The sequence below is a fragment of the Pithys albifrons genome, chromosome 24, assembly GCF_047495875.1.
Source record: "Pithys albifrons albifrons isolate INPA30051 chromosome 24, PitAlb_v1, whole genome shotgun sequence".
In the NCBI taxonomy this organism is placed as follows: Eukaryota; Metazoa; Chordata; class Aves; order Passeriformes; family Thamnophilidae; genus Pithys; species Pithys albifrons.
Window position 1 is genome coordinate 3,700,960 of NC_092481.1, and position 21,884 is coordinate 3,722,843.

At 49.5% G+C, this 21,884-nt stretch overlaps 1 protein-coding gene across 4 annotated transcripts in view; it reads right to left on the reverse strand.

Moving 5' to 3' along the window:
- PHACTR4 (phosphatase and actin regulator 4) overlaps window positions 1-21,884 on the reverse strand; it is a 69,861-nt gene that overhangs the window by 26,860 nt on the left and 21,117 nt on the right. For 2 of the 4 annotated variants that reach the window (XM_071576476.1, XM_071576477.1), the window contains 2 exons: window positions 16,228-16,274; window positions 14,406-14,464 (listed from right to left, as the gene is read on the reverse strand). Coding sequence is in view for 2 of the 4 variants with exons in the window: in XM_071576474.1 (XP_071432575.1) it covers window positions 16,228-16,243 (16 nt within the window). In the remaining 2 variants the exon portion in view is untranslated. The remainder of the gene's footprint in view (window positions 1-14,405; window positions 14,465-16,227; window positions 16,275-21,884) is intronic. The other 2 variants (XM_071576474.1, XM_071576475.1) reach the window with 1 other exon arrangement.

The following is a 21,884-nucleotide window of genomic DNA, read 5'->3' on the forward strand; positions in this document are numbered from 1 at the left end:
AGCTGAGAGTTCCTTCAGCATTTTCTTCTAAAATACAGTAACCAAAAAACACTGGTTAAATGAAGATTTTATGGGAATTCAGGAGAGTAAAATGGCTAAAACAAAACAAGACAGGCAGTAAATGCCCAAGACTTGTGGTACATCCCAAGTTTCATTTCCTCTCCATCCAGCCCAGCATCCCATTAAACCCCTGGCATTCCCAGGCTAATCATCTGTTTATATGCACTGTAAAAGGAACTCTCCCGGATTGTTTCACTTGAAAATCTAATGAAGGCCATAATGAGCCCAATATTAGCTCCTCTAATAACGCAGGTGTTGTTCCCTTTTGGGCTCAGCCCGACGGGAAGTGCCGCATTCACCCGCGGTGACTCAGGCCTGGGCGCTCCGTGATTCAGCCACAGGAACATCAAAAAGCTCTCCAGCATTATCCCATCCCTGCACAGGGAGCTGCCAGTTAAAACCAGTGGCACTGGGTGTTCCCCTTCAGAGTCAGCAGGAGCTACAGAGTGTTTGAGGCTCTGTCCTGGCACCCACCTGGAATCCTCATGCAAGGGACCACCCCATCAGGAGGGGGGAAAGTGGCAGGACCACCACTCTGGATGTGTTTTATGGAATCATGGAATGGTTTTGGTGTCAAGGGACCTTCAAGCTCATCCAGTTCCACCCCCTGCCATGGGCAGGGACACCTTCCACCAGCCCAGGTTGCTCCAAGCCCTGTTCAACCTGGCCTGGGACACTCCCAGGGATGAAGCAGCCACAGCTTCTCTGGAAAATCCATTCCAGCCCCTGAACACTCTCTCGAAGGGAGGAATTTCTTCCCAATATCCCACCTAACCCTGCCCTCTGTCAGTGGGAAGCCATTCCCCCTTGTCCTGGCATTCCAGGCCCACGGAAACAGTCTCTCTCCATCTCTCCTCTGGGCTCCCTTCAGGCACTGAAAGGCCACAATCAGGTCACCTTAGAGCCTTCTCCTCTCCAGGCTGAACCATCCCAGTTCTCTCGAGCTGCTCCAGCCCTCTGATCAGCTTGGTTTCACTCCAATTTCTGTGTTCACCTTTGGCAGAACAAGAATACAAATACAGAAATATACCTGAAGGGAAGTTCTGGCCAGGTGGGGGTTGGTTTCTTCTCCCAGGCACTCAGCAATAGGACAAGGGGGCACGATGGGCTCAAGCTCTGCCAGGGGAAATTGAAGTTGGAGAGCAGAAAAAACTTCTTTGCAGAGAGAGTGCTCAGGGATTGGAATGGGCTGCCCAGAGAGGGGGTGGATTCCCCATCCCTGGAGGTTTTTCAGCTGAGCTTGGCCGTGGCACTGAGTGCCATGATCTGGTAAAGAGACTGAAGTTGGACCAAGGGTTGGACTTGATGATCTCGGAGGTCTTTTCCCACCCAATCCATTCTGTGATTCTGTGGATGTGACACTGAGTGAGAATCCACCACGTCTTGATCCAACCCCACTGTGATCACCAGCCCAGGGCACGGAGAGCCCTGGGCTGGTGATCACAGTGGGGTTGGATCAAGGGTTGGACTTGCAGAGGTCTCTTCCAACCCAATTGATTCTATGATTATATATTTCTATCTGTCCCAGCTCTGGGTGGCTACAGAACTGACCATTTCTGGGCTGTGCTGCTACACATGGAGTCACCAAGGAGGGGGAGCAGGGCAGCCTCTCAAAGGGCACAAACCAACACAACGTGACGCTCTTCCTTTGTCCTCACATGGAATGAAAGGCCAGTGTGGAAGTGGAATATGGGTTATTTATAAAGGCAGCTGGCACTGCATTGTTCAGGCTCTGATGAACAGGGCGCTGGCTTGGCTGGGACAGAAATGTGAGGTAACTGCTCCTGCAGCACGTGATTTCCTCCACGTTTCCTGTGACATTTCCAAGAGGGGAAACTCCTACTTTGCAAAGCATTCCAGTCCCCTTGTCCCCACCAGTTAGTCAGCACAGTGCTCCATCCCACACAGTGGATCCAGGACACCAGGAGCCCACACGGGTGCTGGTGATGGGGAAGGTGAGCAGGCCTTGTCCCACAGCAGCCCAGATGTTGGCTGGGATGGAGCACAGCTGGAGGGAGAGCTCTGCCCTGCAGGGAGCTGACAGCACTCCCAGCCCCACCTTTGGGAAGTGAGGCCAAGCTCCTGGAAAGCCCCATGGACACAGCAAGTGGCTGGAAACACAGAATTCATAGAATAGAATCACAGAATTGATTGGGCTGGAAAAGACCTCCGAGATCATCAAGTCCAACCCTTGGTCCAACTCCAGTCCCTTTACCAGATCATGGCACTCAGTGCCACGGCCAAGCTCAGCTGAAAAACCTCCAGGGATGGGGAATCCACCCCCTCTCTGGGCAGCCCATTCCAATCCCTGAGCACTCTCTCTGCAAAGAATTGTTTTCTGATCTCTAGCTTCAATTTCCCCTGGCAGAGCTTGAGCCCATCGTGCCCCCTTGTCCTATTGCTGAGTGCCTGGGAGAAGAGACCAAGCCCCACCTGGCCAGAACTTCCCTTCAGGCAGTTCTAGACAGTGCTGAGGTCACAAGGAGCAGGCTACAAAAATAGTGAATTAAACTGTGCTTTGGGCCCAGAGGAGCTTAAGGCCAAAATACCCCCCAGCCTTGATTTCCAGTGGAAGTACAACTTCCAATGAAGAAATTTCAGCCAGTACTGGAAACATTGATGCCTCCTCACCACTCACTGCAATTACAACACAGGCCACGTATTTTCTTGTTGACTAGGGAGGGAATGCTGAGGAATGCAACCCTGACAGAATTAAAGATTCAGTCACATCTTGGCTAAGGAACTCCATCACCACGGTGATTCAGGGCTTTGCCATCTCCAGACAAGGAAACCTCCAAAGCTGACAAATGACTTTTTGGAGCACCTTGAAGCAGAATTCAGAGAAACTCTGGTTGGAAGCCAAAGGAAGCACAGATAGAGGAGACATTCCAGCAAAGCACTGGTGAATTCCCAGCAGTGAAGCACTCGGGGGCAGGATACCCATCTGCCACTTCCAGCTATATAATTAGGAGCACATTAAGCAAAAACACGGAGGAGAAAATTACATTAATTATTGCACTGTTTAGAGAAGAAACAGGAATGGCATTTTAACTTCACTCCTGTTTAACCCTCTCTCCTGCAGCAAAAGCTCAGATATTCAGAGAAGAACCTACAAACTGACATCACCATTGCAAAACATGGAGATGAAGAGTGACCAAACTAACAGAGTTTTACACAAATTAAAAATATATTCCACTCCTTCCAAAGCACTGCCCAGCATGTGCTTTTAGGGCTGGCCCAGCACAGCACACAGAGTGGCCACCACAAACTGCCTTCCAGGACACACCCAGCTCACAGATTTTACAGCTTTATGCAGACGTTATCCAAAATAATCGAGTCTTTCAGCAGAGGCAAATCCATCTGTGCCACCCATTTAACCCATGGGACAAAACTGTGTTAAGCCCAACACTGGAGACTGTAAGTTAACAGCAAGAATATCAGTAAATATTAAACCTCTAGAATCAGGTTAAATTGAAATTAAACCTGAGGAGTAGCACTATAACTCTGCAGTTAGTCTGCAATGTGTAGGTCAAGGTCCACAGGCTCTGATCCACCACAACACTCATGATCCTGTTTCTCTTCCTACCTCTAATCCTTCAAGAAATTAGCTTCAAGTCTCTCCCACACACTAACTGAAAAGAAAGGCAGCAAGATTTCTCTGTAAAAGTCATTTCCCCTTTTTAACATTTCACCAAAATCTCATCGAGTGCTTTTGCTCTTCGCACCCAAAGCTGAAACTGCAACAAAACATCCTTGCTCTGCCGCCCCAGGGACTCGCAGCAGCCACGCCACACCAATAATTCAAATTATCCTTCAACACCTACAGCTCTCCAGTCTGAAAATACATTTTTTCCTAATTATTGCACAAGGCAGGCAGTGCCAGGGCATCCCACCACCCCTCACTCGCCTGGCTCTGCCCAGGGAGACCAACAAAAGCGCCTTGGTTTAGTTTTTGGGGAACACCCAACTCCCCCACCGCACCTGCTCTGCTTTAATTATTGACCAGACTAGAAGCTCCTGATTAAAATGCAAGGCAAGTCTGGCACACAACCTCGGCTTCTGATCATCTCCAGCAGATACAGTTGGAAGAGAAACCCAAATTCCCTGCCACGGTTCAGGAATTAAAAGACACTGCAGATGATTTGGGCTGGGGAAATTCAGCAAGAAAATTCCTTTTTGTAGCCTTGCAACTGAAAACTCGCATAAAATCTGAAATTTTAAACCACAGCCTCAGGTTCACGCGGAGAGAGGAGGTTTAAAAGCTTCCTTTCAAAAGTACTGTGTTTTTACAAGCCATTTCTGTCAGAGTAAATCTAACAGGTAATTACAGGTCTGACCTCCTTCTATTGCACAAATATGCCTTTGGAAACAATGTGGATAAATATTTGCCCAATACAAGAAGACAACTCCGAGAGGAACCATTCCAGTTTATCAGCTTTGTGATTCATGTTGATACAGGCTTTATTCTCTATTTCAGGAACAAGATAAGGCTTAGGAAGTGCATCTGGCCAAGTAATGTCTCATAGATCCACCACGGGCCACCCTAAACAGTGGCACGGCCAGACCGTGGGTCACACCCAGACAAGAACCATCAGCAAGACAGTGAGTGAACTTCAACTCCCCAAATATTGACTCTTGCTCAAGCACTGAGGTGTCTCCGAGCAGCAGCGAGGCTGAAAATTGAAACATGAGTAAAAGAAAAATTGAAACATGAGTAAAAGATTGTTGTGAAGGTGATTAAAGGGGTTGTATTGTGAAACATCCCCTTCCTTTGGAACTTTCATAGAGGCACAAAAGGAGCTGAAAAAGCAAAATGAGAGCACCCCCTTAGGCTGGTCGTGAAATCCCAGCACTGAGAGGTCTTGGGAAAACAAGGTAGGGGCAGCCACGAGCACCAGGAGCCATCTCAGACAGGGCACCACAGCCAGAGGTGACAGCTGTGGCCCAGGTCACCAGAGCCGGGTCCCCCAAACCAACCAAGCGCTGCTGATGCATCTCTGACTCACACAAGAGCAGAGACAATGCCATGGGAACTGTTTACGGTGTCAAGGTCGTTTCATATAATTAAAGGAAATGTCAAGAGATGAGATAACACCAACAGCTCTGAAGGCACAGCTGATCTAACCCTGGAGGAAGCTGTTTCTCCCTGAGCTGCTCCCCTCTCTTGCAGACAGGACCCTTCCCCTTCACACATTCCCAGATCCCTCACTTTGCATAATTTCACCTCATTCCCTTTCTCCTGCATCTGGAGAGCACCAGCAGGGATGTTATTGAGGAGCAAGGAGCACCACACCAAAAGAGGGGCCAAAAACTATTTCTGAGACTCTCAAATAATGCTCCCCCCTCGTTCCACCTGGCAGGGCTGGATGTGGGGCTGCACAGGGGGGTTAAATCCACAGAATCATGGAATATTTACCGTTGGAGGGGCCCTCTGGAGACCACCCAGTCCAACTCTTCTGCCAAGGCAGGGTCACCTGGAGCAGGTGACACAGGGACACATCCAGGTGAGTTTGGGATGTCTCCAGAGAGGGACAGTCCACACCTTCCCTGGGCAGCTGTTCCAGGCTCTGCCACCTCCACAGAAAGTTATTCCTCATGCTGAGGTGGAACTTGTGTTTTAGTTGATGGCCATTGCTCCTTGTCCTGTCACTGGACACTGAAACAGAGTCTGACACCATCCTCTGACACCCCTGGCAGATATTTCATGGAATTACAGAATGTTTAGGGGTTGGAATGGAGCTTAAGGATCATCTAGTCCCAGCCCCTCCATACCTCCCTCTACACCAGGTTGCTCATTGATAAAATCTCCTCCCAGACTTCTCCCCTCCAGACTAACCAGGCCCAGCTCCCCCAGTCTCTCCTCATCACAAACATGCTCCAGACCCCTCACCATCTTTGTGGCCTCTGCTGGACCCTCTCCAGTAGCTCCTTGTCTCCCTTACACTGTGGAAACCAGAGCTGAACACCAGAAGTTAAACCAGACCAATTCCTGCCAGCGAGAGGTGCGAGCCCAGCCCAGCGTGGCCACCACAGACAGCAGGGACAGGCTCTGAGGCACCTGGAAGGGCTGGATTCCCATTTCTAAAAGCTCACAGAAGGCACTAACTGTCCTGGTGTGAGAATTATCCCAGGGCTTCCCTCAAGCTCCCTGGAATTACAGGTTACAACAACACCATTTCAATCCATCCCCTTATCAGCAGCAGGGCTGGCCCCTGGGCACTCAGACTGGGCCAAAATCCCAGGTGGCCCCTTGGCTACACCCATGTCCTCTCACTGCCTTCCCAAACAGAGTCATTAACAACCCCAAACCCCATTTCTGCTGGAAATGAGCTCCTTGGAGCTTCCAAAACAATTCTCAGCTTCCTCAAGGGAGTAGAAAAAAAAATAAAACCTCACACAAAAATCTTCAGATTTTATGAGATCAGTCTTTAAAAAAAAAAAAAGTCAAAGCTAACTAAGAAAGCTAACAAAGAAACTATAAGCTGACTTACCATTTAATAATGGAACTTTCCCATATTTATGGAAATTTCTGGTTTGGCACCAAAAATATCTGCTCATTTAGTGGGTGTTGTAGGAATCACTTCTACAGTGATGCTGAAAGCAAGAGGGCTGGTTTAGTGGTAAGTGAGCAGAGAAAAATGTTTTCCATGATTTTGAAACCCAAACTCTGGTTCTCACTGGGGTGTGGGGCTTCTCCTCTTCATCAGATGTGTTGGTTTTAAATCATTGTGTTTTGTACTGTTGTAGATTTGACTTGGCAGTGAGAAAGTCCCTGGTCCAGCTCAAACCCTGCCTGGAAGTCAGGCCACTCAAACCTGGAGGTCTGTGCCCAACAGGGAAACAATCCCATCTGCAATGCCCACCAGCCAGTGACTGAACATGCATTATGGCTCTTCTCTCTCCTCCCTACATGATCATTTTGGTTCCTGGGTTTTCCCGACATTGGTTAACTTGTAATTTTTCCAACTGCTTAAAAACAAGCTCAAGATAATCCCTTTTAACCCCCCCCCCCACCAGCTACTTTTGTTTAGAACAATCACCACAGGCAGGCACGGATGCAAAACTGGGACTTTCAAACCAGAGCTGATTATTCTCTGCAAATATGATGGCCCAGAACTGTGTCTCAAGTCACAGGAACTCACTCAACGGCAGGTCCTTGATGCCAGGAAGGTGTGACGCAGGGAAGTCTCCTTTTAAACTTGTCCTTGTTCTTCAGTTCTTTTCCTAAACATTTATTTAGGGATGGGCTCAAGGGATCTTTGCAGTGCAGGAGTGAATGGGTTCAGGAGGCAACAGGGGGTTCATTAGAAAACTAATTCTTTAGAAGAGAGCTGGACAACACTGCTCCAGACATCACCTCCCAGAATTAACTCCAGGAAGCCAGACCAACACTTCATCCTGACCAGGGAAATAAGAAAAAGCCCTGAACAGACAGGGAGTGCCGAGGGTGCCACATTGACTCCTCTAATCCCATTACAGAGCTATCCAGAGCACGCAGTTTGTTCAATATCTGAGAGATAACAGGATTAACTTCATGTTCAACATTATTTCAGCCTAATAATTGTGGAATCGCTCCTAAGGCCGTAATGTCATTGATTCAACAGGGGATTCCCATCACCCCCACCAGTCCCAGCCTTGAAAGCGCCTTCATTAGCATCAGCATCTTCAGTTAATTACTTGGAGAGATTTTCCTTTCCTCCCCCAAAGCAAAATGCAACTTAACCCTTGCAACGCCCAGTGCTGGGGCAGAACAAATCCCGCTTTCCCTGCAGGAAGGGACTGTGTTTACTTTCCTAATCACCACTGAAGTTTCCAAGATTTCATGTTAAGATCAAAGGGCTGGAGCAGGGGGGGAGGGAGAGCAGCTTTTTCATCCTTTTGGTTGAATTTAAACGAAAATCACGGCAGAGGTTGGTTACAGTCCTCTCAAAGCTCAAGGGTCAGGCTCAGATCTCAGCCAGGCTCTGCCTTCCCGGGGAGAACAGGGGGATTTGCGGGATCACCACGGAGCCCCCAGGAGTGGTTTTCCTTGCCAAGCCATGACTCGCTGCTCACCTCGCCTTGGAAACCCTGGAAACCAGACCCTGATGGGGAAGGAAAGGGAAAGCACACAAAGCAAACAGCACAGAGCAGCTTCCGAGCCCGCGGGGAACAGGAACGGGGATGGGACTTTCTACAGGACTCTTACATGGAGCACGGAGTATTATTAAAAAAACCTCTTTTTGAGTGCAGGGGGAGGCTTTAATGGGCATGTGCTGCACCAATCAGGCCAGTCTTACGCTGGCACTGAGCCTGGCACGGTGCTGAATCAGACCCCACTGCAACTGTCTTGGAAAGACAGAATTCCAGAATATGCTGAGCTGGAAGGGATCCACAAGGATCACCAAGTCCGACCCACATCCCAGCACAGGAACATCCCCAAGAGTCACCCCCTGTGCCCCAGAGCATCATCCAAACCCTCCTGCAGCTCTGGCAGCCTTGGGGCCGTGCCCACTGCCCTGGGGAGCCTGGTCAGTGCCCACCACCCTCTGGGGGAAGAACCTTTTGCTGAGATCCATCCTAACCCTGCCCTGGCACAGCTCCAGCCATTCTCTCAGGTCCTGTCACTAGTCCCCTGATGTCCTTGGCCACTGCTTGGCTGCACCTTCATGGTTTGCTTCCCTTCCCCCCCTGAAAAAAGAGGGAGGACCCCAGGGCCCTGCTCTTGCAGGGGAACATCCAACAGAAATTCATTCCATAGAATCCCAGAGTAGCTTGGGTTAGAAGGAACCTTAAATACCATCCAGTTCCACCCCCTGCCATGGGCATGGACACCTTCCACCAGCCCAGGTTGCTCCAAGCCCTGTCCAACCTGGCCTTGGACACTCCCAGGGCTGGGGCAGCCACAGCTTCTCTGCCCAACCTGTGCCAGGGCCTGCCCACCCTCACAGGGAGGAATTTCTCGGCGGTGTCCCCCCATCCCGGACACTGCGGGGCCATTCCCGGGGCCCGTCCCTGTCCCTTTGTCACCGACCCGTCCTTGGGCCGGTCCCGAGCGCCCCCTGGCGGCCGCGAGCAGAACGGGCCGGGACCGAACGTGGGACACGGAGCGTGATCAGGGACAGGGCTGGAACACCAGGAGAGGCTGAGGGAGCTGGGGGGGCTCAGCCTGGAGAAGAGGAGGCTCAGAGGTGACCTCAGCACTGTCTGGAACTGCCTGAAGGGAAGTTGTGGCCAGGTGGGGGTTGGTCTCTTCTCCCAGGCACTCAGCAATAGGACAAGGGGGCACGATGGGCTCAAGCTCTGCCAGGGGAAATTGAAGTTGGAGAGCAGAAAAAACTTCTTTGCAGAGAGAGTGCTCAGGCATTGGAATGGGCTGCCCAGAGAGGGGGTGGATTCCCCATCCCTGGAGGTTTTTCAACTGAGCTTGGCCGTGGCACTGAGTGCCATGATCTGGTAAAGGGACTGGAGTTGGACCAAGGGTTGGACTTGATGATCTCGGAGGTCTTTTCCAACCCAATCCATTCTGTGATTCTGGCTCTCTGCAAACCCTGCCAGGAGGGGGGAACCAGGCGGGGTTGGGCTCCTGTCCAGGGCACAGGGACAGGAGCAGAGGGAATGCATCAATTGCAGCAGAGAAAGTCAGGTTGGATATTGGGAAAATTTCTCCCATGCAGCCCTGGCACAGCTGCCCAGGGCAGGGGTGGGTTCCATGTCCCTGGAGGGAGTAAAAGCCACGTGGATGTGGCATTTGGGGACTGGGTCCGTGGTGGCCTTGGCAGTGCAGGGGGAATGGTTGGATTCCAGGATCTTGGAGGGCTTTTCCAGCCTAAATGAGTCTATGATAAGGAAATCATCCACGTGGGTTCCCCCAATGTACTAAGCTTTAGCTTACACAGCCTTAAGACAGGCTTTAGCAGGCAGGAGAATCCACTGCAGGCCTAAATCTGCAAAGCTCAGCTCAAAACGTGCACAGTCTGACCACCTGCAGATCTGAAGGGCAATTCAGCAGCTCCTATAAATGTTATTTTTCATGTACAAGGGAATACAAATTTATCATAACCCAGAGAGTAAATTTTCTAGAAATCTTAAAATCTCTGCTAAACAAAGCAAGACAAACCCAGGCTGGGTTGAAAAACAACATCCTCCCTAAGCAAGTCGCAGTTATCACTCATCCCATCACAGCTGGATGGGTCCAACCTGTAAAAAAACCCACCCCAGATCTCTGGTTTGTGTTTCAGGAGACAAAAGACACCTTCAGCAATCAGAGCCAGGCTCCTTTCCAGGACAAATGAGAATCAAACAGATAAAGTGGTGACATCAGCAGTGACACCATCCCAGTGTTCACACTGGGACTGCAGGTCAGCACCAGTCCCAGCCCTGGGAGCAGCTTTGTCCTGCCAGCAGCTCAGCTAACACCATTTACAGCTCACAAAGGCAGCAGGGGGATGAGAACAGTCAGGATTTTGTTTTTAAAAGGCCAGGTTTGCCACTCAGTCCGGACAAACTGAAGAGGAAACAACAATAACAAAAATCATTTACACCAAACCAGTTGGTCTCTGCTTCCAGGCAGGCTCCTCTCCTACCCCCAACCCCAATAAAATCAGCTACTACAATCCCTGGATAGCATTTACAGGCAATGTTCCAGGAGCAAGGTGAATTTAAGGTCCAACAAGTTGAAAATAAAAACTAGGAACTCTGGAAACCTGTCCCCCTGCTGCTCCATGTCCTACTTACTGAGCCACAGGAGCTCCACACTCACCGTTTCACAGGGAGTCGCCCTGAATTACCCCAAGGATTGACTGTGTGTCCTACAAGGTCTTATCTCTTCACACAAGGAACAAGATAGTTCAATTCAATCACAAAACACTCCAGCAAACACATTTTTCACTCAACATCAGCCTTTGCCACTTGCTCCAACCAGCCTGGAGCTCAAAGCACCTCCATCCCAGCACAGGCACAGCTGAGCCAGGAAACCAGAAAACCAGCAAAATTAACCTCTGCTTTCCCCCGGGCAGAGATATGGGCACAAACTGCACAACCAGTCACCACAACAGCTCCAAAAGGCTCTCCAAATGGGGTGTCACTGAATTACGAGGTCTCTGGCAGGTCAGCAAATAATCTCTATCAAACATTTGCCTCATAGCTCAGGAGGGAAAGCAGGAGCTCAGACACCTCCTCAAGTTGTTCAGGGGGGGAAATTATTTGGTATAAAATGCCACACCGAGTAGATGGATGGCTGAGCTGAACCACTTGCAAATGCAGCAGGAAGAAAACCAGCACTGACATCCCACAGAGTGCCCCAAGCACCCTGACAGCACTCAGCACATTAATTAGACCAAGAACTAGAGCAAATTTAAGAACAAAAGGCTGTCAGGATAATGTCCCAAAGTATTTTGCTGGCTTGTCAAGTGCACTCCACTTATTTACAATAAGGTTTTCATGCAGGTAGGCAAGTGCTCTGTGCTACACCTTGTTTAAAAGTCAAACGGTCTCCATCAGTTCCTCCCTTAAAATCTGCCTAAGGAACAGCAGGAATTTGCCTTTCTGCCTTGCCTGCAAATTAGCACACATCAGCTGTAATTAAAGGGCTGATCTCAGGGCTTTGGCCACTTTGGCTCTTGGGCTGTATCACATGTACACACAACATCCAGGGAAATCACAGCTGCTGTGTCTTCCTGGAAGAAAAACCTGTTCTTTTATTCTGGAATAGACGTTACAAAGAGATTTCCAGTGGCTACTTAACAGCAACTGTTCAGGAGACCTGAGCTGGGTGACAGTGAAGGCCAACACTGCAGTGCTCTGACTGCACATCAAACCAGCTCCAGCAGCCCAGCTTAAACCCACGGCCTCAAAACACCTGAATTCAACATCAAAGTGCCCATTTGACAAGTTTTCCCCAAATGCTGCTCAATGTTTAAAGGCAGCAGATGATTTCCAGTTCAAACTCAGAGTGGATTCCCATCAGCCAGTCCTGAGCAGCAGCAGCAGCAATTGAAGACCCTTCCAGACCAGAGGCTGCTCTGGCATCAAGTTCTTCAGCAAATGCCAACAATGTCCTTCCCTGGGAGGGTGGGCAGGCCCTGGCACAGGTGCCCAGAGAAGCTGTGGCTGCCCCAGCCCTGGAAGTGTCCAAGGTCAGACTGTACAGGGCTTGGAGCAACCTGGGATAGTGGGAGGTGTTCCTGCCCATGGCAGGGGGTGGGACTGGATGGGATTTAAGGTCCTTTCCAACCCAAACCATTCTGTGGATTTTTGTGGTTCCCATAATGGCTTTGAACCTCTGAGTTCTGACTTTTGGTGATAAAAATGGGAACTGAGTAGCCAGCAAGGCATCCTGCTGGGAAAAAGCAGCAGAGCTGGTGGCACAAGAACTAAATACTCCCATTTCCAGCCCTTTCCCCTACTCAGACTATACTGGGAGTCCAAGTCTCCAGAAGCAGCAGATTCCTGTCACACTGGTGTCCTTCTGAGGCATGTAGCCCACGAGCCAGCTCAGATGCTAAAACAAATTACTTCTTTGTTTGCACAAAGGTGAAGGACTTGAAAAGTATTTCCTATTTTTAGTAGGAAAAGAATTGGGAAAAAAAAGTAGCACAGCAGGAGATAAAAGGGATGAAAGTCAAAGGGGATGAAAGTCAGCCTGGAATAAAGCAGAAAGTGCAGAAGATTCTTAAAGCATCCATAAACTTGGTATTTCAAGTGCTTTCTATAAAAGCCTGTGTGTACAAAGGCTACTTTTCCCTAATTTCCCAAAATGCTTCAATGTTCTGTCCTACAGAGATTTAAAACTTTTAGGGACACGACCAAAAGGTTCATATCCCAAAACCTGCAGAGGAAGAGTGTAAGCACAGGCAGGAACTGTCAACAGAGCACCAAAGTACAGCAGGTCAAAGGACCCAACAGCAAACACCTCCCATGAAAAGGCAGCCCATGCTCCCTCTGAAGCTGTTCATTAAGGACTGCTCATTACTGGGCAAGTGAACTGCAGGTCTGCTCCCACATTAGGCTGATCCAACAAGCCAGCAGAGCTTTCAAAGAACCACAGGCACGAGGTGAGCCTTGCCCTGCCACGCACAAAGCCCCCACTTCTTCAATATTTTGCTTTTTAAGATCTCCCAGGCTTACAGGCAGATGAAATGCCAGAGAGAACACAAGCCCTTGACTAAGAAAGAGGTCCAGACCTAGCTCAGATCATGGTAAGGTGAGCAGCCTTTGGGAGGGGGCTTGGAAAGGAGATGGCACAGCAGAAACAGGCTCTGAAAATAGAGTGTGATCCTTCACCCTCAGCACAGGAAGGATCTGAAGAGGGGAAAGGTATTCCAGTGACATTTCCCTTCAACAGATCCCTTGTGTAGGTGGGACCTTGAGGAAATTCGGCTGGGCAGGGTGTGTATATTTAGATTTCATTTATTCCTCTCCCAAATCTCTGTCCTCCCACCTGCCTCAGCTCTGCTGACTCCTCGTGGGCAGCACTGCAGAGACCTGATGTGGGATCACAGAATCCCAGACTGGTTTGGGTTGGAAGGGACCTTCACGGTCATCCTTTTCCATCTCCTTGCCATGGGCAAGTTGGGCTTGTCCCAGGCTCTCTTTCCCCCCCCAGCCTTGTCTGTGCCTTCTCTCATAGAATCATGGAATGGTTTGGGTGTGAAGGGACCTGAAAAATCATCCAGTCCCACCCCCTGCCATGGGCAGGGACACCTCCCACCAGCCCAGGGTGCTCCAAGCCTTGTCCAACCTCACCTTGGACACTTCCAGGGATGGGGCAGCCACAGCTTCTCTGCCCAACCTGTGCCAGGGCCTACCCACCCTCACAGGGAAGAATTTCTTCCCAATATCCAAACGAAACCCACCCTCCTTCAGCTTAAGGTCGTTGCCATATGTGGCAACTTAACCTACAGTCACTTGCTCAGGGCCTGAATTTTCTGTATATTCTTCTCTATACTTAAAAAAAACACCCAGGGTAGGGCTGAGAACACATTTTAAGCTGCACACCTGTTCTAAAAAACCAGGTATAGACAAGCTCTGAAAGTTCACTGCAGACCTTCCTTCCACTCGTCCTCAGGGATGAGCACGAATTAAGAATCTGAAGACAACAGCAAATTTCATTTTTAATTAGCCAGGGCAGCCAGCCAAGGAGGGCTCCCCCACCCACCCATGGCCAGTGAAGCCTGACAGCTCCAAAGGATTTACGCTTCCCTGTGCATTCCCAGTGGCCATTCCAAGCACACCAGCTCCAACAGGCACCAGCCATGCAGCGTTTGAGTGCAGTTAATGTCCAACCAGGGAAGGGCAGCAGCACATCCAAAGCACCAGGCTTGGAGGGACCAAAGGGCATGGACTTCAGCTCAGCTCCACCTTACCTCATCTCTGGGATCAACCCTGGAGTCCTGAGCTTAGCAGCACTTGGAGAATGAGAGTCCTTAAAAGCAAAGGAATTTTAAGGAAATTATAACAAGACCCATCTGCTTATTCTGCCTTTAATATGGAGCTCTTGGCTCCCAGCACAAGGAGGCAACATGTGAAGCTTCAGAACCAGCTGTGTGGGGTGTCTGTGCATGCAAAGATCCAGTGCAGATACTCCATCCTAAACTGGCACAGCTCAAGCTGTTCAGAGGGAAAGGGGAGGTAATTTTACTCAGGCTGCCAAAATGCCAACAGAACATAAAGCCTTTCACATCCCAGGCCATCAGCACTGTTCAATCAGCAGTCAAAGCTCTCAGTAACATCAACAGGCCTCGTGTCTCACTGATCCATCCAAAAAATGGGGTTCAGCTGCACATGAAATGGGACACAAAGCTTTGTGATGTGAGCACAGCTGGCTGCTGGCAGCAGCACAGGCTGAGCTGGGCAATGAGCACAGCTCAGTGTTCACAGAACCACAGACTGCTCTGGGCTGGAAGGGGACCTTGAAAATCATCTTGTTCCACCCCCTGCCATGGGCAGGGACACCTTCCACTATCCCAGGCTGCTCCAAGCCCTGTCCAGCCTGGCCCTTGATGTTGCTCAAAGCCATCCCAGTAGCTGAGGCTGGAGAGATGGAAGTGGCTGTGCTTGTGCTCCATCCCTTGAGCTCATCCCTGTGAGCTGCCACCTCCACAGTCCCTGCTCAGCATCAGCTGCTGGTGCCACACTTCACTCTCCTCCAAAAGTCATCATTTGGGGTTAGTTTGCCCCAAGCAGATTAAATGTTCACCTTCCAGGCTGGCAATTAGAGGGCCCAGCAGCAGTTCTTGCCACCAGGCCTACAAGCACAACACATCTTTATGCAGGAATTCCCAGCTGGTCCAACCAGGCCACTGGGCTCCACCAGTGAAAGAAGGTAAAAACTGGCCTTCACCTGCCCCACCAAACACACACATCCATTCCCAGGGTTTGCAGGATGGCATCACCTGACTGCACAGAACCATCCAGAAATAACACTTGTGAGGCAGAAGTCACCAACTGCAACACCACAGTCCAGAAGATGTGAGGCCAATGTGCTTCCCAAACTGGTTTCCCACAGTGCAGGCAAGAGGTTTCATGCAGATCTCATGTCAATGGTAAGGAAAAAATGGCCAGTTAACTTGTTTTTTTGTAGCCATTTTAGGCAAACAGATGGGAGAGCTATTCAAGGCAATCTCTAAGCCAAAAATCTGTGAGTTTTAGTCACAGCAATATCCTTCCATCAGTTAAACCTACCAGGGATGAGTTTACTTGCCTCAGGGCAAGCAGCACACAGTGCCTAAAGCAAGAGCTTTAAAGCCAAATTTTAATTAAAAAAATCCTGTATCTATTGCAAGACAGAACAGCCTAAAGAAATAAATACAGAAAAAGAACTCAAAGCAACCATGAGCTGAGCCTCTTTTATGGCTTGTTCAAACCAGCTCTTTGCTTTAGACTCAGGCCTTTTAACAGAAAGGGGATGTCACTTGTTTTCAAGGGCTTGGGATAGACAAGACATTTGTATTCCAGGTTTTACAGATGGAAGATTCCAAAAAAAAAGACCTTCCAGATGTACAACAGAGGTTCAATCAGATCTGGTCCACCCCACAGTGCAAGTGCAACTGATGCATCTGCCAAACTAGATTGTTTTATAATCACCTTCCACATTTGAAGGCACCAAGTTTAAAATTCTTTATGATGTTTAACCAGGGAACAAAGAACAAGTCCATAACCTGAGGTAAGACATCCAGGAGCACTCACCAGTGTTCTCTTCCATTCCTCTTGCTCACAACCGTCCTGAGCAACCCCTGCAAAAACAGGAAACAAAAATCAACACACAAATTACAATTCCAAGCATGACCAAAGGCTCAGAGTTGGTTTCGTTTCTCTATCAGCTCTGCTCAGCCTACACAAAACCAGCATGGAGGGAACTCAGAGCAGAAATCCTGCCCCAAACAGGGAACAAGAGTGAGGCATCATCACCCCTCTTTGAAGACATCAGGAGCCTCTAATCATACACACGCTGTGCTGGAAGGGAAAGAGAAGCCAAATTAAGGTGCTGTAATTACAAAGCAGCAAATATTTGTTCCCAGGGAAAACATTCCACATCTGCCTCTTCAGGAAGGGATGTGCCTGCTGTAAAAGGGAACAGCTATTGCTTATCTAGCAAAGGCAGCACTGCACGGGCACAGGAAGTATTTGAGATGTCACAGCATCAAGGCACTTCTGAACATACTGAGGGAAAAAAAAGACAAAAAAAAGAGGAACCAGGATTTTGGTAGCAAAGCCAGCTTTTCTCTGGAGAAAGTTGTGAAATGAGGTGCAAGAGGAACAAAGTTTGGGGAAATCAGGATGTATCTTGATTCTGACATGCTGTAACACACTGAGAACGGGCTCAGAGCTTTAGAAAAAGAAGGTTCTTCTCCCAAAATCTTGCAGTTCAAACTAAGACAAGCACAATCAGACACATCAGCAGGCACAGCATGGGGTGACTGGGGAAGAACTACAACATCAGGTTGTTCCCAGTGCCGAGCAGCCAAAGCCAGAGTGGAGCACAAGTGCTGTGGGGAGAGGCTGAGGGAGCTGGGGGTGTTCAGCCTGGAGAAGAGGAGGCTCAGAGGTGACCTCAGCACTGTCTGGAACTGCCTGAAGGGAAGTTCTGGCCAGGTGGGGGTTGGTCTCTTCTCCCAGGCACTCAGCAATAGGACAAGGGGGCACGATGGGCTCAAGCTCTGCCAGGGGAAATTAAAGTTGGAGAGCAGGAAGAAATTCTTTGCAGAGAGAGTGCTCAGGGATTGGAATGGGCTGCCCAGAGAGGGGGTGGATTCCCCATCCCTGGAGGTTTTTCAACTGAGCTTGGCCGTGGCAGTGAGTGCCATGATCTGGTAAAAGGGACTGGAGTTGGCCCAAGGGTTGGACTTGATCTCTGAGGTATTTTCCAACCCAACTGATTCTGTGATTCTGTGGTGATCACAGCGTTAAACAGGTTAGTGAAGAGAAGGGTTTCTGGGCAGCAAGTCAGGCAGGAATATCCCATGGTCTGGATTTCAGAGGCAGAGTGAGCCAAGTCACTTGGGAGACACCCCCAGAATCCCCACAGCTTCATCCACAAACACTTTCACAAGCATTTTGGATTCATGGTTTGGGACATCCATGTGCTGCATCAAGAACTTAAACAAATGAGTCACAGAGTCATTAAGGCTGGAAAAGCCCTGTGAGACCATCAGTCCAACTGTTAGCTCAGCACTGCCACAGTCACCACTACCCCATGTCACCAGGTGCCACATTCACATGTTTCTGAGCACTTCCAGGGACAGTGACTCCACCACTGCCCTGGGAAGCCTCTTCCAGGGCCCGACAACCCTTTTGGTGAATAAATTTTCCTTAATATCCAATCTAAACCTCCCCTGGCACAACTCTGACACCTTTTCCGCCTGTCACTTGTTCCCTGGGAGCAGAGCCTGAATCCCACCTGGCTCCATCTCCTGTCAGGGAATGCTCCCCACTGAAGGCAGAAGATCCATCATCCCTTCCTGCCCTTTCAGCAAACCCTTCTGGGAAAGGAAAGCAGAAGGGAAAGAAAAAAATCAGCCACCTCAAAGCCTACTTGAACCTCAGTGCAGATGACAGAGTGCTCTCACTCCCCCAGAGCCATCAGGGAGCTGGGTTTAATTTGCCTTTCAAGGGCATTCCTGCACAGGCTGGGCTGAGCTTTGCATATTCCAAGGGGCACATTTGTGCCTGGAATACTAATCCTGGCAGCCCCATCGATGCTGGACACACTCACTGTACCCAAGGACATCTGTCACTGCCTGACAGCATGGCTGAAAGCACCTCAGCCTGTGCTGGGAGGATCCTTCTGAGCAAAACACTAAATCCACAATATCTGGTTATTAACAGAACAAGCACAAAAGGAACACTGGGGGAAAAAAAAAAACAACAACCACAAAGTGATGCCAGGTTGGAGGAAGAAGGAGCAAAGTCCAGGCTCCCAGAGCACTGCCACAGGCTGCCAAAGCAGGAACAGCTCCAGGAACAGGCACTTTCTCACCGAAGGAGTGGATTAAGCAGTGCAGATCCTGCTGCCAGCCTTAACGAGGGCTGGCTAATTGGGAAGCTGGTCTGAGATGACCTGCCCTGCAGAACAGCAATTTGCTTTTATCCCCTGTACTATCCGAGGTTTCCCAGATACATAACCCTGAGAAAACTTGGATTTTGCATTTCCTCTACCATGACACATGCCACACTTTGAATATTCATGTGCTCTGGGTGCTCACACATTCCCCAGGCCTGACAGCTGTGTGGAATTCCTGTGTTTCCAAGAGTTCCCGGCTCAGCTCCGGACTCTCCGAAGCAGCAGCAGAACCTTTGTCTGTCTCGGGACTTCAAACACTCCACTTTTTCTTCCCCCAGCTCTTTATACCAGTCCAAGAATATATCCCTGTTCCATTGACCCGGCTCTGAACTCCCCCAGAAAGGTGATGGCTTTTTTCCAGCTGGGCTGCTAATCCACACACAGTGGGAAATCTCTGCTTCGTGGCCATGCTGGAGTGTTTTCCACATTTCCCACCCTGTTTCTTCAGCCTCAACACACGCCCTGCAGCTCGGGGAGTTGTGTCTTCCCCAGCTCTGCCCATGTGGTCACTCTGTCACATCCTCCCGAGGGTGGATGAATCTCACAGGAACACAAACCAGCCCAATTCCACACCTTGGACTTTCTCCTGTGTCTTCCCACCCATTCCTTGTGCCAGCATGGACCCAGCTGCCCTGGGAACAGTGAAAGCTGATCCAGACACACACAGGGCATGTCCAGAGGAGGGGTTGGGAAGGACAGGACCTCACTGTCACCATGGAGATGCACACCAAGGTGTTTCTCCAGCCTTGGGCAATCCACATCCATGAGCTTTACTGACAACCTGCTCCCCCCTTCCTCATGGACTCATTTTCAGTGACCCTTGTACAGACCTCTGGAATATCAGGCACTGAGTTTGCTCCAGAGTGAAGCTCATTATCTGGACCCCTCTGTCCTCACTGTTCATCTCCTCCAGCAACAGGAGCAGCTTCTTTCAAAACACTATGGGATGTTTCCAAAAGTCCAGCTGAAACCCGAGCCAATGCTGGTTGTTTTTCCCAACTGAACTAGAAAACTGACAACTCTTCCAAGCAGAAGTGGCACATTACTTCTCCACAGTGGCTGCCAGCAGGGTTGCCTTAGGCATGGACAGGCCCTTTCCAGGCTGGCTCAGCTCTAAATCACCATCCAGAGAGGGACCCAATGACAGCTGGGCAGCCACTGCAGGGCTTTTACTGTAATGAGACACAAAACCTGAGGCTGTCCTAGAAAAAAAAGCATGTGGGGGAGAAAAAGGATGCTCTTCTAAGGGTCTGGAGCTGTATCCATCAGTTGGAGGGAGAGGGAAAGGAAAGGGTTAACAAACACCCAAGAACAAGGTCCTGTGTTAATACAGACCATGACCCATGAAATTAAACAAGCTCACCTGACAGGTGTTTAATTCTGACCTGATATGGTGCTACTGGCAGCCAATAAACAAATTTAATATTGTCATTCATTATGGCAGTTCAGCCCTTTGCTGCACACTATTTAAAAATGCCATTGCTACCCCAGCACCCACAAGGCCAAATCCCAAACAGGTTCCCACTGGAGCAAATGGCAGGACCCCAGAGGGGGATTGATGCTGCCTGGAAGAGCTCACCATTAAAACAGGAAAAAATGGACATCAGGAATAAAGCCAGCTGGGAGATGAAGGCCAGGCACTGAGCAGCCTCCTCTTCATCACAGAGAACATCCTGAATCTTCCCTGTCTTTCCAAACCCCACTGGAATGGTTGAACCAAACCCTCAGGACTCTCCCCAGCTGTTTCTGTCCCACATGTTTCTCCAGGGCCAGATTCACAAACCAGCCCCACAGATGATGCTGCCCATCCCTTTTTATAAATGCAGCCTGAAAAACAAAAATCAATTCACCATTTTCTTGTCTCCCCAATCAATTCCTCATCCTGGGAAGGCAGATGAGCGGATTTTTGCAAAGCTGAGATAACTCCACCAAATGCCACGGGTCTGTTGGCCATGAAGCCCCATCAGGTCCCCCAGGGGAAGGGCTAAAGAAACTCATTTTATCTGCCAGGCATGAGATTAAGAGCGTGGTAAACAATATTAAAATTCTGTTCTATAAAAGAGAGGAACTCAACAGCACCAAAGGGTTCTCCCAAGGGGCAGATTTCAGCACAGGGGCACAGACTGGAGCTTAAATATTACAAGGGAAGTTCTTAAAAAACCTAAACAGATCAACCATGGGCAATGCACCACTACAGAGCACCAGACAAGGTGTGAAGGGATAATTAACCTCTTGGTGGACTGAGCAGTACAGAGAAGATGCACAAGTCCTTCAGATCAGCAGATGCCAAAAAGCTCATCTGTTTTCCTGACTTCAAATAAAAACAAACGAGCTCCACCTAAAAATCTCGGGCTGCTCATGTCCTTGTTACATGGTTTGAACATCACTGGCTACAAACACTTTCAAATCCTCCCAGCAGCCTGGGCTGACCCAGTTTGTTCTGCACTAATCACACACGGAGCAGTGGAGAGGTCAGATGGAGGGAAATCACAATATTCCCCCTCAATAAAACCACACAGATTAAAGCCAGTCGTCCTCACAGCCCAATCTGGCAACAGGTCAATTAATGGGGTGCACCAGTAATTAGCAGCCCCGCAGTTTCCCTCTCTTCCCAAGGACACTTCAGGCATTTCCTCACTTGTTGGGAAGCGACAGCTTTGAGCAGGAACAGAGCAGCTGGTTAGCACAAGGTTTTGTGGAAGAAGTGGAGAAATCAGACAATGTTATAACAACTCTACATGCAATTGAAATAGAAAAGTGGAATAACGAGGACTGAGAAACCTCAACACAATTGGTATCACAGTGAATGAAACCAGAGCTCTTTGTCACAGATTTAACATTTGATAACTGGCTCCCTGTGCAAGCTGCAAACACTTTCCAGCAGCTCAGGAGCTGCCTGTGGGTGGCACAGTAATATAACATTACCAGGGAGGAACTGGGAAGGGAAGGAGCTGCATCCTCCAGGGCTGTGCCATGGGGAAGGCAAGCAGGTTTTCCCAACACTTGGGCAAAGTAAACCTTAAAAATTCCTCATGGACATGCTGTGCAGAGCTTTGGAGTGGGAGCCCAGACCCCCACAGAATCAATCATAGAAACACAGAATCAACTGGGTTGGAAAAGACCTCTGAGATCATCAAGTCCAACCCTTGATCCAACCCCACTGTGATCACCAGCCCAGGGCACTCTGTGCCCTGGGCTGGTGATCACAGTAGGGTTGGATCAAGACGTGGTGGATTCTCACTCAGTGTCACATCCACAGAATCACAGAATGGATTGGGTGGGA